Source organism: Haliotis rubra, unplaced genomic scaffold, assembly GCF_003918875.1.
Source record: "Haliotis rubra isolate DU_JTF1 unplaced genomic scaffold, ASM391887v1 Scf95, whole genome shotgun sequence".
NCBI classification, from domain to species: Eukaryota; Metazoa; Mollusca; class Gastropoda; order Lepetellida; family Haliotidae; genus Haliotis; species Haliotis rubra.
Genome location: NW_025767690.1, coordinates 907,605 through 928,710, shown reverse-complemented (window position 1 = coordinate 928,710; position 21,106 = coordinate 907,605). Strand labels below are relative to the sequence as shown.

Genomic DNA, 21,106 nt, shown 5'->3' with positions numbered 1-21,106 from the left:
GAAAAACATAAATGTCACAAGCATTGGTTATAAATGTGAAAAACATTGTATATGACACATGCATTGGTTGTAAATGGGAGAAACATTTTAAATGTCACAGGCATTGGTTGTACATGTGAGAAATGTAAATGTCCCAAGCATGGGTTGTAAATGTGAGAAACATTGTAAATGTCCCAAGCATTGGTTGTAAATGTCAGAAATATTGTAAATGTCCCAAGCATGGGTTGTAAATGTGAGTAATGTAAATGTCACAAGCATTGGTTGTAAATGTGAGAAACATTGTAAATTTCACAAGCATTGGTTGTAAATGTCAGAAACATTGTAAATGTCACAAGCATAGGTTGTAAATGTCAGAAACATTGCAAATTTCACAAGCATTGGTTGTAAACGTCAGAAACATTGTGAATGTCACAAGCATTGGTTGTAAATGTCAGACATACAGAATCCCACAGATTTCTTCAAGTCAAGCGTCACCTGTGTGATACAAGCCATAATAATTCCACAGACTTCCTAATGGCATGTATCACAGGTCTACCTTGCATAATGAATTCCACAGAATCCCATGTACATACACAGATTTCTCATCCCTGATAATAATAATACTCTTTTAATGATGGACACACCCATAAGCATGTCAACCATTCTATTAATTAAAAACATATATAGTAATGTACAAATGTCCCTTGACACATTGTGAAACTTACAATCTTACCTTGTAGTCTTACATGCAACGAAACAATAAACTTTTCTTGGCACTACCTACTCAAACACCATCTCATGTCTTCGTACCAGGTACTTACTGACCCGGGAACAGAATCTGGGTGGTGATATGGTTTGCGTAAAAGCAGCAATATTGATTGGCTGATGGTTGCCTAGGAACCAGACTGGCACTTGCGTTTGTTCTGGTTAACCACATGGATACCCAGGATAAGGATGGTACACGTCAAGAGCAGTGTAAATACACACATGCACTTTGTTGACAATGCTAATTGTTCAAATTTTCTCAACATGTTCAGATTCAGAATATGCGTCTATTAACATTATGTAACTAGAATCTACTTCAATATGATACTAAGTTTTCATAAGTATTCCTTGATTCAGAATTGCTACCAATCTCTTAAATTATGGTAAAGTCCTAATTAATCTCACTGAATTTCAATGGTTTACTGCAATAGATCTTCAGGCACCATAGATCGTTAAGTGAGAGTCTGAGCTTCCTCTGACAGCCCCAATATAAATGAACAATGAGTTGGTTCTTGATTCACTCTAGTGATGGGAATTGGCTGAAATCTTACAATTGATGACTGGTTCTTTACCAATGAGCAATCATCAAAAAAAATTGGCTAGCATCATTTTTCAGATTTTCCTATTCAGGTTGTTAATGCATATAAGTATAACGTGGTTCTCGAGTATTTTTTTTTTTTTTTTTTTTTTTTTTTGAGTCTTCAAGAAAAGACCGACATGGGTACATTGTGTGAAGCTCATTTCTGGTGTCCCCCGCCGTGATATTGCTGGAATATTGCTAAAAGCGGCGTAAAACCAAACTCACTCACTCACTCACTTCAAAAAAAATTCAGTCATGATTTTTCAGTAAGTGAAGTGAGTTTTCTAAGAATTAAACATGTTTTCAGGCCCTGCCAGTTTCTAAAATATGTTCCATTGTCAAGTGTTTCAAACACTAAAACAGTAGTTCCAAAATTGTTTGTGTTCGATTATGAGAAAATGTGATCGATTGCTTGGTCGTTTGGTCATTGCGACCAATCTTCGGTTATTTCAATTAATCGGACCACCACTAGTCCACTCTGTCTCTTTTGAAAAACTACTAAGTTTCATTGTTTCACCACCTCAAATTTCTGTCGGCATTAATAAAAACACTAAAAGCTGACTTTTATCGTTCAAATAATCCTTGATGTCACTTCAGTTTGACTGTAGAAGACTTGGCTCTTTAAATAACACTATGGATCACAGGTAAAGATAAGCTGCGTATCTGCGTAAATTATGCAAATATTTATGTGAAAACTCAATTCCTATTAAGTCTATTGCGTACAAGTACGCTTGAATTTTTGTAAATACTCAATAATGTGATCTTACATGCGTACACAAATGTCAAATCTTTGCTTGCGTATCGTTGGATAGATAAAATAACTGAGGTATATTGAGATGTTCTATTTCAGGACATGAACTTGACAACTTGCAGTCTACCTTATCGTTTCTCATATCACAGATCGAATATAAATAACAAACACTAAAGTACTGTCAGAAATAGAAAAAACTGTTATTTCACATTTACATCTACCATTTAAGGAGATAATATTTGAAAGTGTGAAATATTTGTTAAACCAAGTTCGGCCTAACTATAGTCTCAGTGGTAGGGAGATAGGAAACGTAAAAATTGGACTTTACTCAGGAGAGATTAGTGCAGAAATGAGCAATGCGGGTTTTTTCTAAGTCCAAATCGACTTGTTTGGAACAGGCCATGGCTTTATGCAAATTAGAGGGTGATGATATTGTATTACAAAGGACACTTTTTAAATACCCATTTTGAAATTAGACTTAGCTTCATTATAAACGATAGCTAACATAAAAAAAATAATAACTTTAATACTGAAACTATTAAGGGTGTAGCTTCCATGGAGTCTCACTATCACTATAAAAAGAAACAGGTAGGAGGGGTCGTCTCAAAAGCAAACAAAGGACGGTTGTCGGGTCGGCCTGGGGTATAGAGATATCAGATAAGATAAGATGATCCTTCAGGGGAATTAAACTGGGGAAGTAAACGGCATGCCATAACAATTTACAAATAATATCCATTCCTGTCGATCTTCAGGTGGTCATGCCACCTATATATTTTGAGACATTTAAGACGATGACTGATTATGCTTTTCTACAGGTATCATACTCTTTTACATATCAGAACATAAACTTTATGAAAGAAATACACGTAAGATGTTAATCAATAGATGCAACATATTCAACACCCAAGAAAAGGCATCAAATATCTTTGAGAAGATGTAGGCAGCACATGCATTTCATGCCAGGTGAGTCGATGGTCCGTAGTCCTACCTGGCTGAGCGACCTAATTGCCATGTATAGTCTGATCTATTGTTTTCAGCAGCTATTCATATTTTTTTCTAAGTTTTGTCCGATTTTACGAGTATACATGCTTTTCTGAATATCCTATTTCGCATCCCACTGAACGCCCAGTTAGGCCGATGTGGGTTTTTCGACATATGCTATTTGCAATTGTGTAAATTTTAGAGCTACAGTGTAATAGCCTTAAAACAGTATTTTTCTATTTCCGACAGTACTTTAACATTTAAACTTTATGTTTTTAAAATTAATGGAAAATGGCAAAATACCCAACTGAGTTTGAGTGAGGTACAATTTATTTGGTTATTGAAAGGAAAACTAGGATACCCAATTGAGATGAACACAAGCGAGTACATAACTCAATGACCCAAAAAGTTATCTGTAGCTCTGTGGATAATGACAACTCAAATGCACAACATTATTTTCTACTTTCAGAATGTGCCATTCTAGTTTGTTTTCAAGACATTGATATCAGACACTGGGTTTTAAACCATGCAGTATGCGCAACCTGTATACACAAATAGACACAATGAACGCAGAGAAATGTACCTTACGTTCTGAATGATGCCAGAACTTTTGGGTCATTGAGTTATGTACTCCCTTGTGTTCATCTCAATTGGGTATCCTAATTTTCCTTTGAGTAACCAAATAAATTGTACTCACCTCAATCAAACTCATTTGGGTATTTTGCCATTTTCCATTAATTTTATAAATATAATATAGTTTAAATGTTAGTGTTTGTGATTTACCTTTGATCTGTAACATGAGAAACGATAAGAAAGACTGCAAGTTGTCAAGTTCATGTCCTAAAATAGAACCTCTCAATATACGTCAGTTATTTTATCTATCCACCGGTACGCAAGCTATGATCGGACATTTTTGTGTGTACGCATGTAAGATCACATTTATTGAGTATTTACAAAACTTCAAGTGTACTTGTACGCAATAGACTTAATAGGAATTGGGTTTTCACATAAATGTTTGCGTAATGTACGCAGATACGCAGATACGCAGCTTATCTGTACCTCTGGATGCACTATAACATTCCATGTGCCTAAGGTAAGGTCACCATAACTGGTTGGTTGATAAATAATTTCAAGCTTATGAGTAGGGAGAAATTACAATCTTAGGTTAGTGATACATTGGATAGGCTCTACCACTGAACTCGCAGGACACACAAAGCATAAAATACTTTCATGAGGAAAAAATACGTTCGGACAATTAGTGTCCATGAAACAAGAAAATCAATAACCAATAATCAAAAATAATGTAATCAATAATCCCGAAATTCCAAACAGAGTTATTGTGGGGAAGGTGCCCTGGGTAAATGACATGACTGTATGATTCACTCCTGTATTCAGTGAACTGAACATTATCCCATCATGAATTCCATTCAGTATTCCTGATTTTACTTCCTTCCTTAACTCTTTCAACACCAGTCAACCAGAGGCATTTACAGCCATGACACCGAGTTCCCAGAGACTCTAAGGTCATAGATGAAGCCTATGTTTATGAAGGAAATTATAAGCTTGTAAAACTTTATTGCTACTACATCTCATACACCAATTAAAAGATCTTATCCCACTGTTGATAAATATGAAGTTTATTTTTATAATGTTATCAAATAATACAACTACAACTTAAATAAATTTATTTTTGTAATGAAAATGCAAGCTTACATTTATAATGTCCAGATAAACCACGAAAGAAGCAAAAACTATGGCGATTTTTTTCCATTTGTGACATGTCATAACATCCCCGTGCCTTTTTCTCTATATTTTCATTGTTACGTAATCAGAAAATTATTATAAAAAGATTTCTTAAATAATATGTGTGGTCGCCTATTTCCCGATATCAGTGGCTTTCCGCTCGGTAACATGACACAACAACAGAAAAATCCCACCGGTTTTGAAGCTTCGTATGAATAACATGCGAGGCGAATCGTTTGATGTCGGGTATCGTTCGAAAGCTCTGAACATCAACAATATCACTGTACCCTTGCCGAGAGTATTTTCACAGTTGTAAGAAGCGATTTTATTGGATAAAGATTGGTTTCTAATGACGCTTTTTCGCCAGTCTGCTATAAGGGTCGTGATTGGTCAAAATCAGACACGTGACCTAAGGCAGCAAATCACATTATGGCAATGGATACCGTCCTCGTGAACGAAAACTTTTAGATTTAGACGAAAGTTTTGGGTAAAATAATGCTATTCTGAACATTTTAAGCAAGAAATCGCTATCTATACGTAAATTATGGAACTTATTGGACGTATCATGCTAGGTTATGACCAAATTACAAAACTTCTTTCAAACATTCTAAATTTATAAACATATTTGTATTTTCTAAAAAATCAGAGTTTTTATAGACAAATCGGAGTGTGGATTTTGTATTTGAAAATCGGAGTAACTCCTCCAAAACTGGAGTGGTTGGCATCTCTGTTATGACCTGTGACAAAAATGCTTCATGCATATATTTTTGCATTAAACATCGTCTGAGCGTGAAGATTGAGGCAGCGAGAGCCGAGATGTCACTTGTCAGTGACTTGACTTACATTACATGATCGCACAAAAAGATGGAAATAGTAATTTTATAAGTACGTTTGACAACTTTTATGAATGCTGCTGTTGATTTTATTCATTAGTTTATTCAATTTATTTAATGATTTCCTTGAAACATCGTTACTTTGCTCTTTGACAATGTTATTGTGGACCCGCTGCCAAAGCATGTGTCCGAGAATTGTTTTTTCCAATAACATTGCAAAAAATAGTTTATAATTCTAATCCTGTCGATAATATATGGTCATTTGAAATTTAATAAGTGTTTTCAGACATTGTGATTAATGTGAAATGTGATAGATTTGATAAAAGAATCATATGTTAGTTAGGTTCCTAAAATTATATGTAATTTTGATGCCACTACTGCCTGGCCGGTTTACCGGCCTAACGGTGTCTGGGGACTCGTGACGTCTTGGCAGGTTTTCCGGCCTACGGTGTTGAATGGGTTAAGTTAAGTAGTATGCAGGAACATGATGTTGGATCAACCTTGTTTGGACTTTGCGTTGTGTACTTTTATTTTACAGGTGTGCGTTCGGGTTGATCTGTTCTCTACTCAAAACTCAGTGACCAGTTCGTAAATCGGGCATAAAGCCTATTGGGAAATAACAGACACAAGATAACACTGATAATAATTTATTACAAAAGACCAACAAAAACTTAACAGTCTGTAAACTACACTTCTCTCTCACTCACATAATTAAGTTTAAGAAACCAGCTTCATGAGGAAAAAAACAACCCTACAAACCTCTTCAAAATAAAACCTCCCGAACAACCCCGTCTAACTGGACATTACCCAAGATCTAAAGCCTAATACCTATTTCATTTCCTACTCCTAATTCTCCCCCCAACCCAACCTAACACTAGTTTAAAAGAAACCTAACTTCCCCATTTTAACAATCCATATTCAAACTTCTTCTGAAAAGCCACCCCAAACCAACCCCATCCAACTGGACATTACCCAAGGTCTAAAGCCTAATACCAGTAACTTCAAAATGTTACCAGCCCAAAATGGATTTAACCAGACCAAATATGGTGAATTTATTCAGATGTATGGGACATCTAAATTTTTTACCAGACCATCGGGCTGGCTAGCTGTAAGTTTAGACTGTCCGTCAGAAATCTAGACCGTCTCGGGCGGTCGGAAGGGCCTTATTTCATACACTGCTAATACCTATTTCGTTTCCTACTTCTACTTTTCCCCCAACCCGGCCTAACACTTATATAAGGAACCTAGCATCCCCTACATAAAACCTAACATTCCACTCTGTAAACGGGGAGGGAATGATCCTGAAACAGGACCTCGGGACAGAGATATTACCTGATGTTGCTCGGATGACCGAAAGCTAGACACTGAATCCAGAGAGCCAGGTCACTTATACAGCGCTCTAGAACGAACTCTGACATGGGTCAAAGTTCACCTACTGATGACGGACGTCTCCGCCAATCAGAGCCTACCCAACATATTTAGCACCAACCACGTGGCCTACCCAATGTATCTAGCGCTACGATGAACGGTAACCCTGGTCAAGAAGTTGTCCCGTAGTAGAGCAAGTGAAACAATGTGCTACAAGACTATCTGGTAGACAGTTATTCTATATGCGGTACGTATCGTTTGAATATCCCGATATGAAGCCCCTGCCCCCCTGCTTACACTACAATTTAACCCAGTGTTCCTGCAGATGCAACGTTTGATGAGATATCGCGTTTACATAAGTTTGAAAAGACATTGGCTACAACAGTGCATAAGATATCACGTTAACAAGAGTTTGAAAAGTGGTTAAAGTGTCATGGTGACCTTGAAATTAACATCAAGGACACCCAAATCGAACAGTGTCTGCGTAATCCCCAAACGTAGACTGTCACCAATTTGAAGACTTTGGGTACAAAAGTTCATGAGATATCACGTTAACAAAAATCAGGACGTGCGTACAGACACTGCTGAATCCATAGTCCCAGGGCTCCAGATAATTTTTCAACATCAGGAGTACAGACTCCTTATTTTTGCAGTATAGGAGTACTGGAAAACCTTAAGAGTACATTTCGAGTACTGAATGGAATTTAATGCAGTATCAGTAATCTTGTGTTTCGTTTCATATATGCACCACAACATTGCTACTTTTGTGTAAATGGAGCAATAAACAATAAAATAATAAGTTTTCAGATAAATACATCTGTAAATGATTCTGAGACCGTATGCCACTGGTGTGGTGTGTATCCGCTACGTTTTCTAAATTATTTCCCACCGTATCATGCATATTTTTTAGCCGTACATACGTCAATACGGCCCGTATCTGGAGCCCTGCATAGTCCCCCGTTCCGCGTTGCGGTGGGGGACAATCAAACCACAACCAAACCAATGGAGGAAGAGATAACTCCGATGGACCATCACCTACCTGATACAACTCCATTTTGATTTTCATTGACTTCCTTTGGTTTGTAGGACTTCAGTTCTGCCATTTTGTTTCTGTCGTCTCACGTTACCATAAATATCTGAAATGAAATCATACAAACATATTAGGCGTGATTATAAGTCCTGTTATGATTCACTCACTCCATTTGGTGAATCGAACCATATACCTTCATGAATTCAATTCAATATTCATGGTCTCTATAGGTATAAACGGTACTATATAGTTTCTCTTTAGTTTTACACTGCTACTAGCGATATTCAAGCAAAATCATGGCGGAGGACACCAGAAATGGGCTTCACATATTGTACCCATGTGGTGAATCGAACCCAGGTCTTCAGTGTAACGAGTGAACGCCTTAACCACTAAGCTACCCCTACCCATTTGTTTGAGTGGCATTCTAGAAGTTGGTGGTATAGAGATGACAAGACTTTATGGATGATCAAGTAGTGGTTAAAGCATTCGCTTGTCATGCCGAAGACCCGGGTTTGATTCCCTACTTGGGTACAATATGTGAAGCCCATTTCTGGTGTCCCAGGGGTGGAAATAACTTTAAAATTGCAAGTGTACTCCGGTATTGTGGCACATGTAAAATCACTTGCCCTGATAATTTTTCCACTATACCGGCCGTTTTCTTGTTGATTTTTTAAAATAAACAACATAATTAACATTGGAAAGTCAACTGGACACCGGTACAGTGTGATATACAAATTTGCTTGCCCGACAGAATAAAACACTGGACTCGGACGTCGGGCAATGGGTTATTTCCAGCCCTGTGTCCCCCACTGTGATATTGCTGGAATATTGCCATGATTTTCACTAGACCGGATCAGCTATTTACTAGACAATGTCATAGTCCATGTGTATCTCACTTAGATTAACGACCCGTGAAGATCCGGGGTAGAATAGGTCTTCAGCAACCCATGCTTGCCACAAAAGGCGACTATGCTTGTCGTAAGAGGCAACTAATGGGATCGGGTGGTCAGGCTCACTGACTTGGTTGACACATGTCATCCGTTCCCAATTGCGCAGATCGATGCTCATGCTGTTGATCACTGGACTGTCTAGTCATGATTTGATTATTTTCAGACCGCCGCCATATAGCTGGAATATTGCTGAGTGCAGTGTAAAACTAAACTCACTCACTCACTTAGATAAACAATCTTGTTCCAAGTATAGGTAGGGGTGACAAGACGCTATGGGTGATCAACTTCTTTATTTTGACAAGGGCGACGTTTCAGTATAGCTTCTTATGCCGTTTTCAAGCATATGATATATCTATATCGAAAACGTCGTCATTGTCAAAATAAAGAAGTTGATCATCCATAAAGTCTTGTCATCTCCATACCTCCAACTTCTTGATTGTCACTCAAACAAATGTTTATCTAAGTGAGCTACGCAAAATGGACTATAAGTTACTATAACATGATGGAAAACACTGCATCATGAACGAAAACTGAAACCGAAAGTTACCAAATGAAAGATTTGTAGAAACACACGATTTCATTGGCTGAACTTATTACAACAACAAATCAGGGATATTATTACATGTGGATTAAAACTGGCAAATGACAACAATATTTATTGCATCATATTTACTTAGGCCGCACCTGTATTTTTTGGATGCAGTCACAGTTTTCAAGTATTTTGTGTCCACAGGACGCAACCCAAATTTCTGTCAGTGGCAATTCATATTTGATGCAGAAATGCCACAGAAATGCATCCTTGGTCTAGTAAATTTTAAGACCCACTAGTCCACTGGTCTTGTAACAAATGTCAACACTGAACCCAGTATATCCAAGCTACACAGTTGTGTTATTTCGCCAAGGCCCTTCAGTGCACTGTGTCATTAGGCTATAGTATAAGCGGCAGTGTTTGCAAAGTATTGCTATTGTTGCTTTACAGAAAATATCACATGAATGTTTCAACTAAAGTACATGACATATTTCTTATTTTAATTTGTTTATATTAATCAAAAAGTATTCAGAAATATATATCCATATTCGTTACTATATTTTCATGACACATATCACATTCGTTTTATTGTGTACTCATTCCAGCCCTTAGTAAAAGGTTATTAGGGATGTTATGAGTCTATGGAATATTTGGTGAATCGAACTGTATTACTCCATCATGTTCATGATTCCAATACATTATTCATGTTCGGTAGAATCGAATATTTATGAACTTGTTTTGAGGAGAGGTGAGGTGAAATTGGGTTGAACGACGTGCTTGAGAATATTTCGCTCATATGACGACGTGCATGCGTGTGTATGTGTATGTGCGGCTGCTTGTACTAGCCTAGACTTAAGATGGTTTTATAGTGCTAGCTCACTGAGATACCATGCCGCAGTGAAGCATGAATACCCCACTCAGACACAGTATACTGACTCCGAGCCGACCAGTCCTTGTTGTACCCATTAATGCCGAGCGCCAGGCAGGGACCAACAAGTACCATATTTTGTCGTCTTTTGGTATGGCGCTGTCGGGTGATCGAACTAACGACCTTCCGAGCTCTCGGTTTTGACGCTCTTTACTTTTACTACACCAATATCACGCGGAGGCGGTCGAACTTGTTTTGAAGAGAGAGTCAGGTACTTGAACTTGTTGCTTATTCATCAACGTAAACTTTTGCCGATTTGCAAAGGCCATTGACCAAGGTCAACAAAAATATAACGCAACAAGAAGACAAAGTCAGCAATATCCCCCTCAATGGTAAAATACTCTTCATGAACATGTCAACTAGTTATGACTATGTCAAATGTTACATTGTGATTCACATTGAAAATATACATATTATGTAAACTATTCATACACTAGCATGCTTGTATCAACAATAGACTGCCTGAGTGCTTCCACGGTTTGATGCACCTCAGGAATGTTGATACTGATATAGAGTGGTACTGTTGATTTTATGTCATTAGTAGGCTGCAACGAATACACTAGGTGGCGAATATGATACGTATCATGAATATTGGGTAACGAATACGAATAATTATATTTTACTTTTTATTATTTTATATTGTACTTAAGTGACTGATGTACAATATGGAACGCCCACGTTGACAGTTTTGATTTGTCACAGCAATAATTAGTGATCTCATGACACTCAAATTTGGTATGTAATACTAGTTATAATCGACAGTACCAAACTAACATGACTTGCACTACTGCAATGCTAGTACATGTTCCATTCTTGCATAATCTCACTTTGGAAAAGGACATAAGGGTTCAAGTAAAACATGCTCCCTTAAAAAAATCGTAAATATTCATTAATATTCGGTTCTGGTGACCATGAATAACGAATTGAATTCATGAAGGGCTATGGTTCGATTCACCGAATATGCGAGTGAATCATTACAGCCTTAGTCATTAGGTTGTTGAATACCCACAAAGTGGAATTAAATTATTGAAAGGCTTTAAAGTACTGCTCTGGAAAGGAGTAATACCACCAATTTCAGTCAAAGTCAAACTTGTTGCCATGGAAATGCAAAAATTATTTTATTTAGAAATACACGAAATCCAAACTGCCCAAAGGCACCAGTTCACCACCAGTTCACCACCAGACCTATCTATGTGCCAGTATTGGTGAAGAAACGTTGAACAGTTTTAAAGTTCTGCACTGGAAAAGAGCACTACCACCAATTTCAGTTGACATGAAACTTGTTGACATGGAAATGCAAAACAGATTTATTCAGAAATCCAAAACTACCAAAGGCAACAGTTCACCACCAGGCCTATCTATGTGCCAAGTTCGGTGCAGAATCATTGAAAGGTTTTAGAGTTCTGCTCAGTGTTGAGAATAGTGGCTCAGTTTCATAATTCTGTTCCACAGCTGGTGCTGAAGAGATTGATCAAATGATCATTCAATATTTCTATCTACACAGTTATGGTTCTATTATAAAGTTCAAACAGTACAGAACAGGAACTGGTGACATATTCTTTTGTTGTGCTATATAAATCATGATAACCAGTTTTCTTGTTAATCAGGGAAAGAAACCTTGGTTAATGCAGAAATCTCTTCCAGGAATAAGATTACTGTTGTTGGCTTGTTGTCAGCAATAACAATGTTGTAAATAATAGAGTCTGGACCAAACAATCCAGTGATCAACAGCATGAGAATCCATCTACGCAATTGTGATATGATGACATGTGTCAACCAAGTCAGCGAGTCTGACCACCCAATACTGTTAGTCGTCTCTTACAACAAGCATAGGTTGCCGAAGATCAATTCTAACCCAGATTTTCCAACCTTCTACCCTTTAATCATGTTGACATCAAAGCAAATTCGGGCCATCTTAGCTAATATGTTTTGAATCTACTAAGCTCAATATCCTTTTCGCATTATCATACAGGCTATTAATAGCTGAACTTACTGGACCCAACAGAATTTTACTACACTCTAGTTGTGACTGAGGTCCCAGATGGTACAAGTGTCAACATGAAAGAACTGTAAACTACCCATAAGCCAATACTTTAGCTGAAAGGGTCGTTGTCGCAACTTGTCGGCATGGGCACTACATACATATACCATATATACAAAAATGTACCCTAACCAACCTCTGAATACAGAAACGTACCCTTGAACAGGTCCATTCTGCATTGTGCCGTTTTCCTGATCAAAACTGTCATACTGTTGTATTAGATACATTTGATTGCGTTGTATAAGAAATTAGCATAAACAATAACGAATATTTCGCGATACACAAGACCACTTGCAATCAGTTGAACGGTAACAACAGCATACAGTTTTGGGTTTGGGTTACGGAATATGGACTTGCCCCCCATTTAGGGTACAGGTATGTTTCTGTTTTCTGATTTATACTAGGGTACGTTTCTGTATACAGAACCGTACCAGGGCTACACGTCTGTACTAGCTACCGAACAGTTATAGCCATATTTTAGCAGTATTTACAAAATTACTCCGTTGTTTGTTAAATTAATGAATTAATTATGATACTTAATTAGCTATTAACCGATGTGTCCAGCCTGTTCATTGCCGCCGGTCATGTTTTTATATAACGTGGCTGAAGGGAATCATGGCAGTATAAATAGATGTTTTCTCACAACTAACTGTAACAACAGTTATCACCATTCCGAATTTCTCATGTCATTCTTGAAATAATATATATATTTATATCATACATTCTAGCACGACATTGTGTGATACTCGATTTTGATTGGCTGAGAGCTCATCAAAACCATACTTAAATTGCAGTTTAAGACCGCTAATTAAAGTGACCGATTCACCGCGTATGAATACAATGAACTCGTTGACCCTTTTGTTTGTAAACAAACATGTCGGACATCGGCGATTTCTACCTCGGCAGCATCTTTGATGTTTTTTAAGTAAAAAGCGAATGGTTTGAAGAAGAATTTCTTGTCAGTAATCCCAGTGAACAAACTAAGTAGCTGGAAATTTGTCAGCATCGCAAAAGCGGCAGTATTTAAACCAGGTCTAGATCTAGCGGACATGACATTGACAAACACAAGTCGGCCCACACGTCCTAACCTGACCGTTTCCGTCCCGGCCGTAATGCCCAGTCCTTCCACTTCCACTGTCCATGTATCCCACATAAAACGTGGCATGTCATGTCATGTCATAGTAGGGTGGGTTATCAATAATTATTTCCGTGAATACAGTTAGCGGCGACTAAACTTAGCGAGTTCACGGCTTGAAGTGTAGTAGTGGTGGTCCGATACCATTGAAAATCATCAAGATTGGTTAGCGCGTGACTAAGCGACCAAGCCTATTCAGAACATGTTTTCTCATAATCGAACACGACCAATCTTGGAACACTTGTTTGCATTAACAATATATTTCACAAGGCTGGTTTTGTCTGTGTCATTAAATTTACATTTCATAAGCACTACATGTACAAGCTCGTTCCCAGTCATGATTGAATTTATCTTAAAGAATCCAGGAAATATGTGTTCCTAACATACTAATCATCAATTAAATATGCAAAATTTGCAAAAAAAACAAAAACTACTACATGTTTTTTCTTTTATTTTTTGTGCATTAACAAAAATAACAGGAACATTTGATAAATGACCCTAACCGATTATTTTCAATGATTTATCGGTTGTAATGGACCAATCATCAATTATTAGATTTTAACCAATTCCCAACACTAGTCGATTGTCATAGAGTAGGGGAGATCAATAATTTGCTTGGGAAAAATCAAATAATTGAACTTGCTCACAGTAATAACTTTTTTTTTTTTTTTAATGTATGCTACTTGTTACAAATACAAGCATACAGGTTCCTGAAATATAGCATTTATGTTGTTGAAAATGTCTTATTTTGTTCATAACACAACCTGTCCCTCAACGGGACGATTCCATGCGATTTCCAGGAAAAAGGCCCCTTCACGCCTTGTGTTCTTGCGCGCCAAACAGTTCGGTTTTAAAATGCTTATCAGTCGTGCTAGAATGAAAATAAAGCTACTCTGTTTTTAATTTTGCGGTCCTTTATCGTTGATTTAAGGCCACTAAATGTTTAACCTCAAGCTAACGTTTTTTAAATTATATTTTGCGGTCTTAAAACAACGATAAAGGACCGCAAAATTAAAAACAGAGTAGCTTTATCTTCATAGTATTGAGTAACCTCGAATAATTGATTGTGTGACTATTTGAATGTTTCTTTTACAGTAGATTGATAGGGAATGAAACAATTAATGACTTGTAAACTCGAATTTGCTATTATATAGACAGTGGGACGTCCCCCCGACTTAGTTCAAAAAAGATATAGGGTTCATAACTTCATCTTTATTTTTCTCTTATGTTACCTTCCGTGAAGAATTTTCATTTGCTTTTCGTTTATTGTTGTCAAATACTGTGGGAAAAAATACCTGAATTGTAATAGACCGGAACTGTGCACGTGTGATACTGATGTATTGACGATAACTGCTATGCGGTGATAACTGTTCACTAGCCAGTACTACCTGTGCCAACAACGACCCTTTCAGCAATACTTTAAGCCTATACAAGCATAATAAGTAGCCCTTCACTCTAAGACAACAATTCCGATAGGGCCTTATCCAGTCAATTGTGGGCTAAGTGGATCAGGCTTCCTAACATTGTTTGGATCACTACGGTATTGTTTAACTTTTATAAAGTCTTTCACATATCCTTTTCAATGCACAACTGGTTTTAAAGGCTGGAGGTTTGTACGGGGAGAGAGTAGAGGAAAATTCCAGGTTACTGATTCAGGGTGGGGCATAGGGTGGTATAAAAAGTTGACAGTGAAAGAGGGTTCGCCAACATATATCACAGCTATTGTGTTATGGTGGAGCATCAAAAATAGTTCTTAAATTTCTTCAAATCAAAACAGTATGGGCTTAAATTTAAGCATTATCTAGGACTTGCCTGTGAATGAGTTTTGGAATAACCTGAAACTGTACTGGCTAGCAAACGGTTATCGCCATATTTTAGCAATATTTACAAAATTACTCTGCCATTTGTTCAATTTATGAAACAGAATTAATTATGATACTTAATTAGCTATTCACCAATGTGTCTAGACCATTTACTGCCGCTGATCATTTTTATATAAGGCGGCGGAAGTGAATCACAGAAGTATAAATAGATGTTTTCTCACAACTAACTCTAACAATTATCGCCATTTAGAATTGATCATGCCATTCGTGAAATAATATATACAGTAACCTCGAATAAATGATTGTGTGACTGTTTGAGCGTTTCTTTTACAGTTACTGATATGGAATGAAACAATTAATGACTTGTGAACTTGAATTTGCTATTAATAGGTCGCGGGACATCCCCCCGACTAAGTTAAAAATTTGTTGTAGGGTTCACAACTTTATCTACCATGAAGAAGTTTCTTTTGCTGTCCTATATTGTTGTCAAATACCCTAGGAACAAATACCGGAATAGTAATTGACCGGAACTGCACAGGTGTGATACAGATGTATTGGCGATAACTGTTCGCTAGCCAGTACATATAGACCATGTAATATTGATGTAAACTTTTCAGTTTGTGAGACACTGTTGGGTATTGATACTGGACGGAAGTTTCTGAATCATATATCCCCAAACATATAGTGTCCAAAACTTTGAAAGCAAATGGCCGAAACAATTGTTACAAAAATCTGTCATGGTTATTATGGCAAATGAATGTACCCTTATTGTCTCAAATACTGTGGAATTTATGTAAATTGTTAAAATGGCTGAAATGAATAAAATACATTGAAAAAAATCGGACTTGCCAAATAAGGAAACAACTTCATTGATAACATCTTGCTTACTGAACTTAACAAATTGTACTTAAACGCAATAAATATAAAGTTATTCATAATGTTGTACGTTTCCATATTTCGTCCGACCTCACGAACTTTACGAATGATAACTCAAGAACTGATCGATTATTTGTTAGCCTAGCAACAGGGGTGGCGATGTCAGGAAAAATGTTGCATAAAATGATAATTGAAAAATATGATTCGGTGTTACATACAATCTTACTCTACCACCGCCCCAACCACACAGGCATTTCTTCATTACATGGTTTGATAATCTCAAGACACCTTAGCTCTGCTGTAAAGCGCGAAGCGAACCCATCAATGCGCGTATCCATATTCTTGCCGGTCATCTTGAAAGTGTGAACACATTCACGACAGCACGACAAACATGTCGCTCCAACTCGTTAGATAACTGTCACCAATACATCATACGGCAAACACGACAAACGACACTATCAGACAGAAACCGATCAAGTAATCAACGACGTGATATAAGCTGCCATGAGATGATGAGTCTAAACCCACAGGTGCGAAATTCTTGGAGGAAAACAATTGCAATGTTATTGTCAGCCGGATAAACTTTCAAGAGACGTTGTAGAACTTGTCTATGGCTTACCTTACCACAGCGTACGAGTTGAAACTGTTGAATCAACTCAATTTATCAATAGGGTATATCCCAGATCTCGAAGAGCACATTTCACCATTACTTAGATCAGTGACGTCACATGCACACCATCGCGAGCGCCTTGGATCTATAGTTTGTTTCAAAATAGTCAAATACCTACCGATTGTATTGTCAACACACGTGACCAATCTGGTTGGATTTAGCCACACTATAGTACCTGTGTTGCCTGGATCAAACAAAATATGATAACAACCATAAAAGGCGCGCGCTTCAACCAGCAAAACACTTGTGTTGGTTACATGAATCAGGGATAATCTTACAGTCTCCCTGCATGAATGTACTTCACAAAGGACTTCTGGATTTTTCAGTTTGCTTTTAATCATGACGAAATTTCAACTGAACGGCACGTGACGAATTCGTGAGTTCAAACGGGTGCGCCCTAGTCTAGTTTCTGAATAACACTTATTTAATTATAAAATCAGTATATATGGCAATTAGAATATACTAGTAATTGCGGGAATGAAAAAAATATACACTCAGAAAAAATTGATAAATAGTATAAAAGTTTGTCGAGATACTCTCTTCATTTTCAGATTGCAAACTTCCCAACTATTACAAACTGTAATGGGATAGATATATTGGTTTCAGTGTCTTAATGACTGACAAATGTAACACTAATTAATTTATCACATTTAAATACTTGAATTTACTCAAATAGATAATCGTGTTTATATTGGTTATACATATATGTTTATATTGGTTATATAGATATATTGGTTTCAGTGTCTTAATGACTGACAAATGTAACACTAATTAAATTTATGACATTTACATACTTGAATTTACTCAAATAGATAATCGTGTTTATACATGAGTTTGTTCTCAGTCTAGCTTCATATCATACAAGACAAATCTTATGGATAACAACTTCTTGATTTATTTTAAACAACGTTTCTGGGCTAGTTCTTGCCCCTTCGTCAGGTGGTCAGGGGCAAGAACTGGCCCAGAAACGTTGTTTAAAATAAATCAAGAAGTTGTTATCCATAAGATTTGTCTTGTATTACTACACCAACTTCTAAATGCCTTTGAAGAATAGCTTCATATCATATAGAAATTATTAAAAGACAAAGTGTGGTTGTTTTAAGAAGGTGGATTCTTTTCTTATTATCTTATGTAACATAGCATCCCGCTATCACTATATACGTCCGGGTACAAGGCAGATATATATTGTTCCCGTTATTGGACAAGACAGACTGACATGGTACACACGACTTCTGCCTGTTCATAATCTGTCTGTTTGCGTTAAGCATCACTACAGTTACCCTGACAGTTATTTCTGTTGTATGCTAAATATTTGTTTGTTGTTTATCGCCGCGCTCATTGATATTCTCGCTATAAGGCGGCGGTCTGTTAATAATCAAGTGTGGACCAGACAATGCAGTGATCAACATCTTGAGCATCGATCTTCGCAATTGAGATACGGTGACATGTGTCAACCAGGTCAGTGAGCCTGACCACCCGACCCCTCGGTCGCCTTCTGCGACAAGCATGGGTTGCTGAAGACCAATATAAAGTAAAGAATTCGAACAGACGGATATAACGAACGGTATTGGTTTATTGTCATGTTCACTTGTTTCATATTTTAATCGAAATGCGTACAACGAAATAAAATTAACTGCCCCTTTCGTTCGTTATACACTGTGTATATCATTAGCAAGGTAATGTTTTCATACAAGTCTTAATGAGGCGGTGGGGTAGTGGTTAAAGCTTTTTCTTGTCGCGCCGAAGATCCGATCCAATCCCCCACATGGGTACAATGTGTGAAGCCCATTTTCTAGTGTCGCCCGCCGTGTTGTTGCTGGAATATTGCTAAATGCCGCGTAAAACCATACTCACTCACAGGTCTTAAAAAGTCTGGAAACGTTTCAATGGAATAGCGGCAAATAATACAGTTTAAAAAACATCACGTGTTTTATTTGTCATGATACGCGAAAAATAATATAAGAATTAACTGGAGCTGCTAAGTTAAAAGCTGCACTCTCAAACATGAGAGAGAGGAAAACAGGCTGGTCGCAAATTACCCTTTTTAACCCTGACGCGCTCAAGCGAACCGGTATTGATTTCGGTTGGATAAAGCCATTGTTGGGTATGACAGGGCAACCAGACACCGCTCAAGGCACGCGGTATCATAGACACTCCTATCAGTACTGAAGAACTGGAATATTGGACGTTGTAAATAGGTCACGTTCCGCTTCCGCGAAGTCATTATCAGCTGGAATGCGAATTATATGATAGCTTCTGAGTGCATGTGTATAAACGTGTGAAACGCCACTGGCAATTGTACGCTGATCGTATGTGTGAATTATTGATCGGTGACTACACTTGTTGATATGTGTATAAACGTTGGAAAAGTCATTTAAACCGGATATTTTTCTTTTGGCGACTGCACTGGCAAGTTGCCTTACTTACAGGTGTATCTGTTACTCAAACTGGCGAGGCAGTTAGATAGTCCTCCAAGGTGGAAATATACCTTGAAACATGAAGGTATAAGTATAATAAACGAGGCCGGCTGATGCTGTTATACAGTGTGAGACTATACGAGTGAGTGCCTAAGTTTAGTTTTACGCCGCACTCAACAATATTCCAGTTTTTGGCGGCGGTATGGAAATAATCGAGTCTGGACCAGACAATCCAGTGATCGACAGTATGAGCATCGATGAACACATTTGAGATACGATGACATGCGTCAACCAAGTCAGCGAGCCTGACCACCCGATCTCGTTAGTCGCCTCTTACGACAAGCATGGGTTACTGAAGATCAATTCTAACCCCGGGTTTGAGACTACGATACCGGATATGGCTAAAATATCACTTTCCAAAGATTTTCCTGTTTTCGTTCGGATTGTTAATTGCAGCCACTGTGTTAGACTAACAACGAGTCTCTGAAATGAACATAATTTACAGAAAAACGGTACCTAAATTATAACAATAAAATATATTAAAAAGGAGCCCAGAGACTTTCTTTCATTGTGGTAATCTAGACTTGCAAAACATTCTAGACTTGAATGGGCGTCCTGGATATTGTTTTTTATAAGAGTTTGTATGACAGACTACCAAACTATATATATAACAGTTTACTGTTATCTAAATTCGAATATATACAGACCCCGTCATATAGCTGGAAAATTGCTGAGTGTAAAGTAACCAAACACGCAACAAACAGTCTTACTGCAGCCCCTATATTAACTGGCCATGCAGTCCTTAACCAAGCAAAATATCAGACGGAAGACCCGCTTTAAGGATCGAGAGGAATTCGTATTGACGTCTTCTTCCAGGCTTTAAGGCTCTGTAAAAATATATTCATTGATGGTGGAAGTTTACAATCTGAACTATTTTGATGTTTCTGTCGATAAGGATACCGATAATATTTTGTCACATTATATACAAACTTACATTGTTCACCACCTTAATCGCTGCGCCCGTTGGTATATCCTCTGTCAAAAGCGACAATGAATGTTGTTCTTGTATAAAACTCCATGCACGGATCCCAATATCAACTCACATAAAGTTGTCAGCCGAGGTGTTCAGCCCTCTGTTAGACAAATCTAAGGTATACTTCTGTACCATGAGAAATGTTGGGCTTATTAATCAGAGCGGATCAGTCTGTATTCCCATTTAAGGTAACCGGCTCTTTGTGCTTTGAACAGTAATCGCAGTTGAATAGGCAAACGATTTATCTCTTCAACCTTCACGTGTTTTGAATAGACTATAGCCTGTTTCATAAACATACCCGATTTGCGTAAACGACACAAATGACCAGTTTTTTACCGCACCAGAAGCTGGTGTACTGTCTGCCAATATTTACATCCTGTGTCCAAACCGGGTGTTATTTTGCTTCCATACCCCTCCTGCAACCGGTGATCGTGTAAATATTTAACAGTGAAAGAAATATGTTTACGTAATTTTGTTTACTGATGGTTAAGATTTTTGGACAGACTATACGTTCGAATGCTGAGCATGACGTAATAGGGTTGAACCCCGATTATCCGGCCGATACCGTACCCAATGGACTTGATAGGATTAACAAATGTCCGTTTAAAGAATCTTTGTTATAGAACAAATTAAATCCTCCTTGACGTTTTGTATTTCAGTCGCTCAGAAAGAAG

At 37.5% G+C, this 21,106-nt stretch overlaps 1 protein-coding gene across 1 annotated transcript in view; it reads right to left on the bottom strand.

Moving 5' to 3' along the window:
* The window catches only part of LOC124264905 (phosphatidylcholine translocator ABCB4-like), an 89,146-nt gene extending 71,985 nt beyond the window's left edge, over positions 1-17,161 (bottom strand). The window contains exons 1-2 of the mRNA XM_046699687.1: positions 16,932-17,161; positions 8,040-8,136 (exon numbers count right to left, since the gene is read on the bottom strand). Coding sequence (XP_046555643.1) covers positions 8,040-8,103 — 64 coding nt within the window. The 5' untranslated portion in view covers positions 8,104-8,136; positions 16,932-17,161. The remainder of the gene's footprint in view (positions 1-8,039; positions 8,137-16,931) is intronic.
* Positions 17,162-21,106: the final 3,945 nt, after the last annotated feature.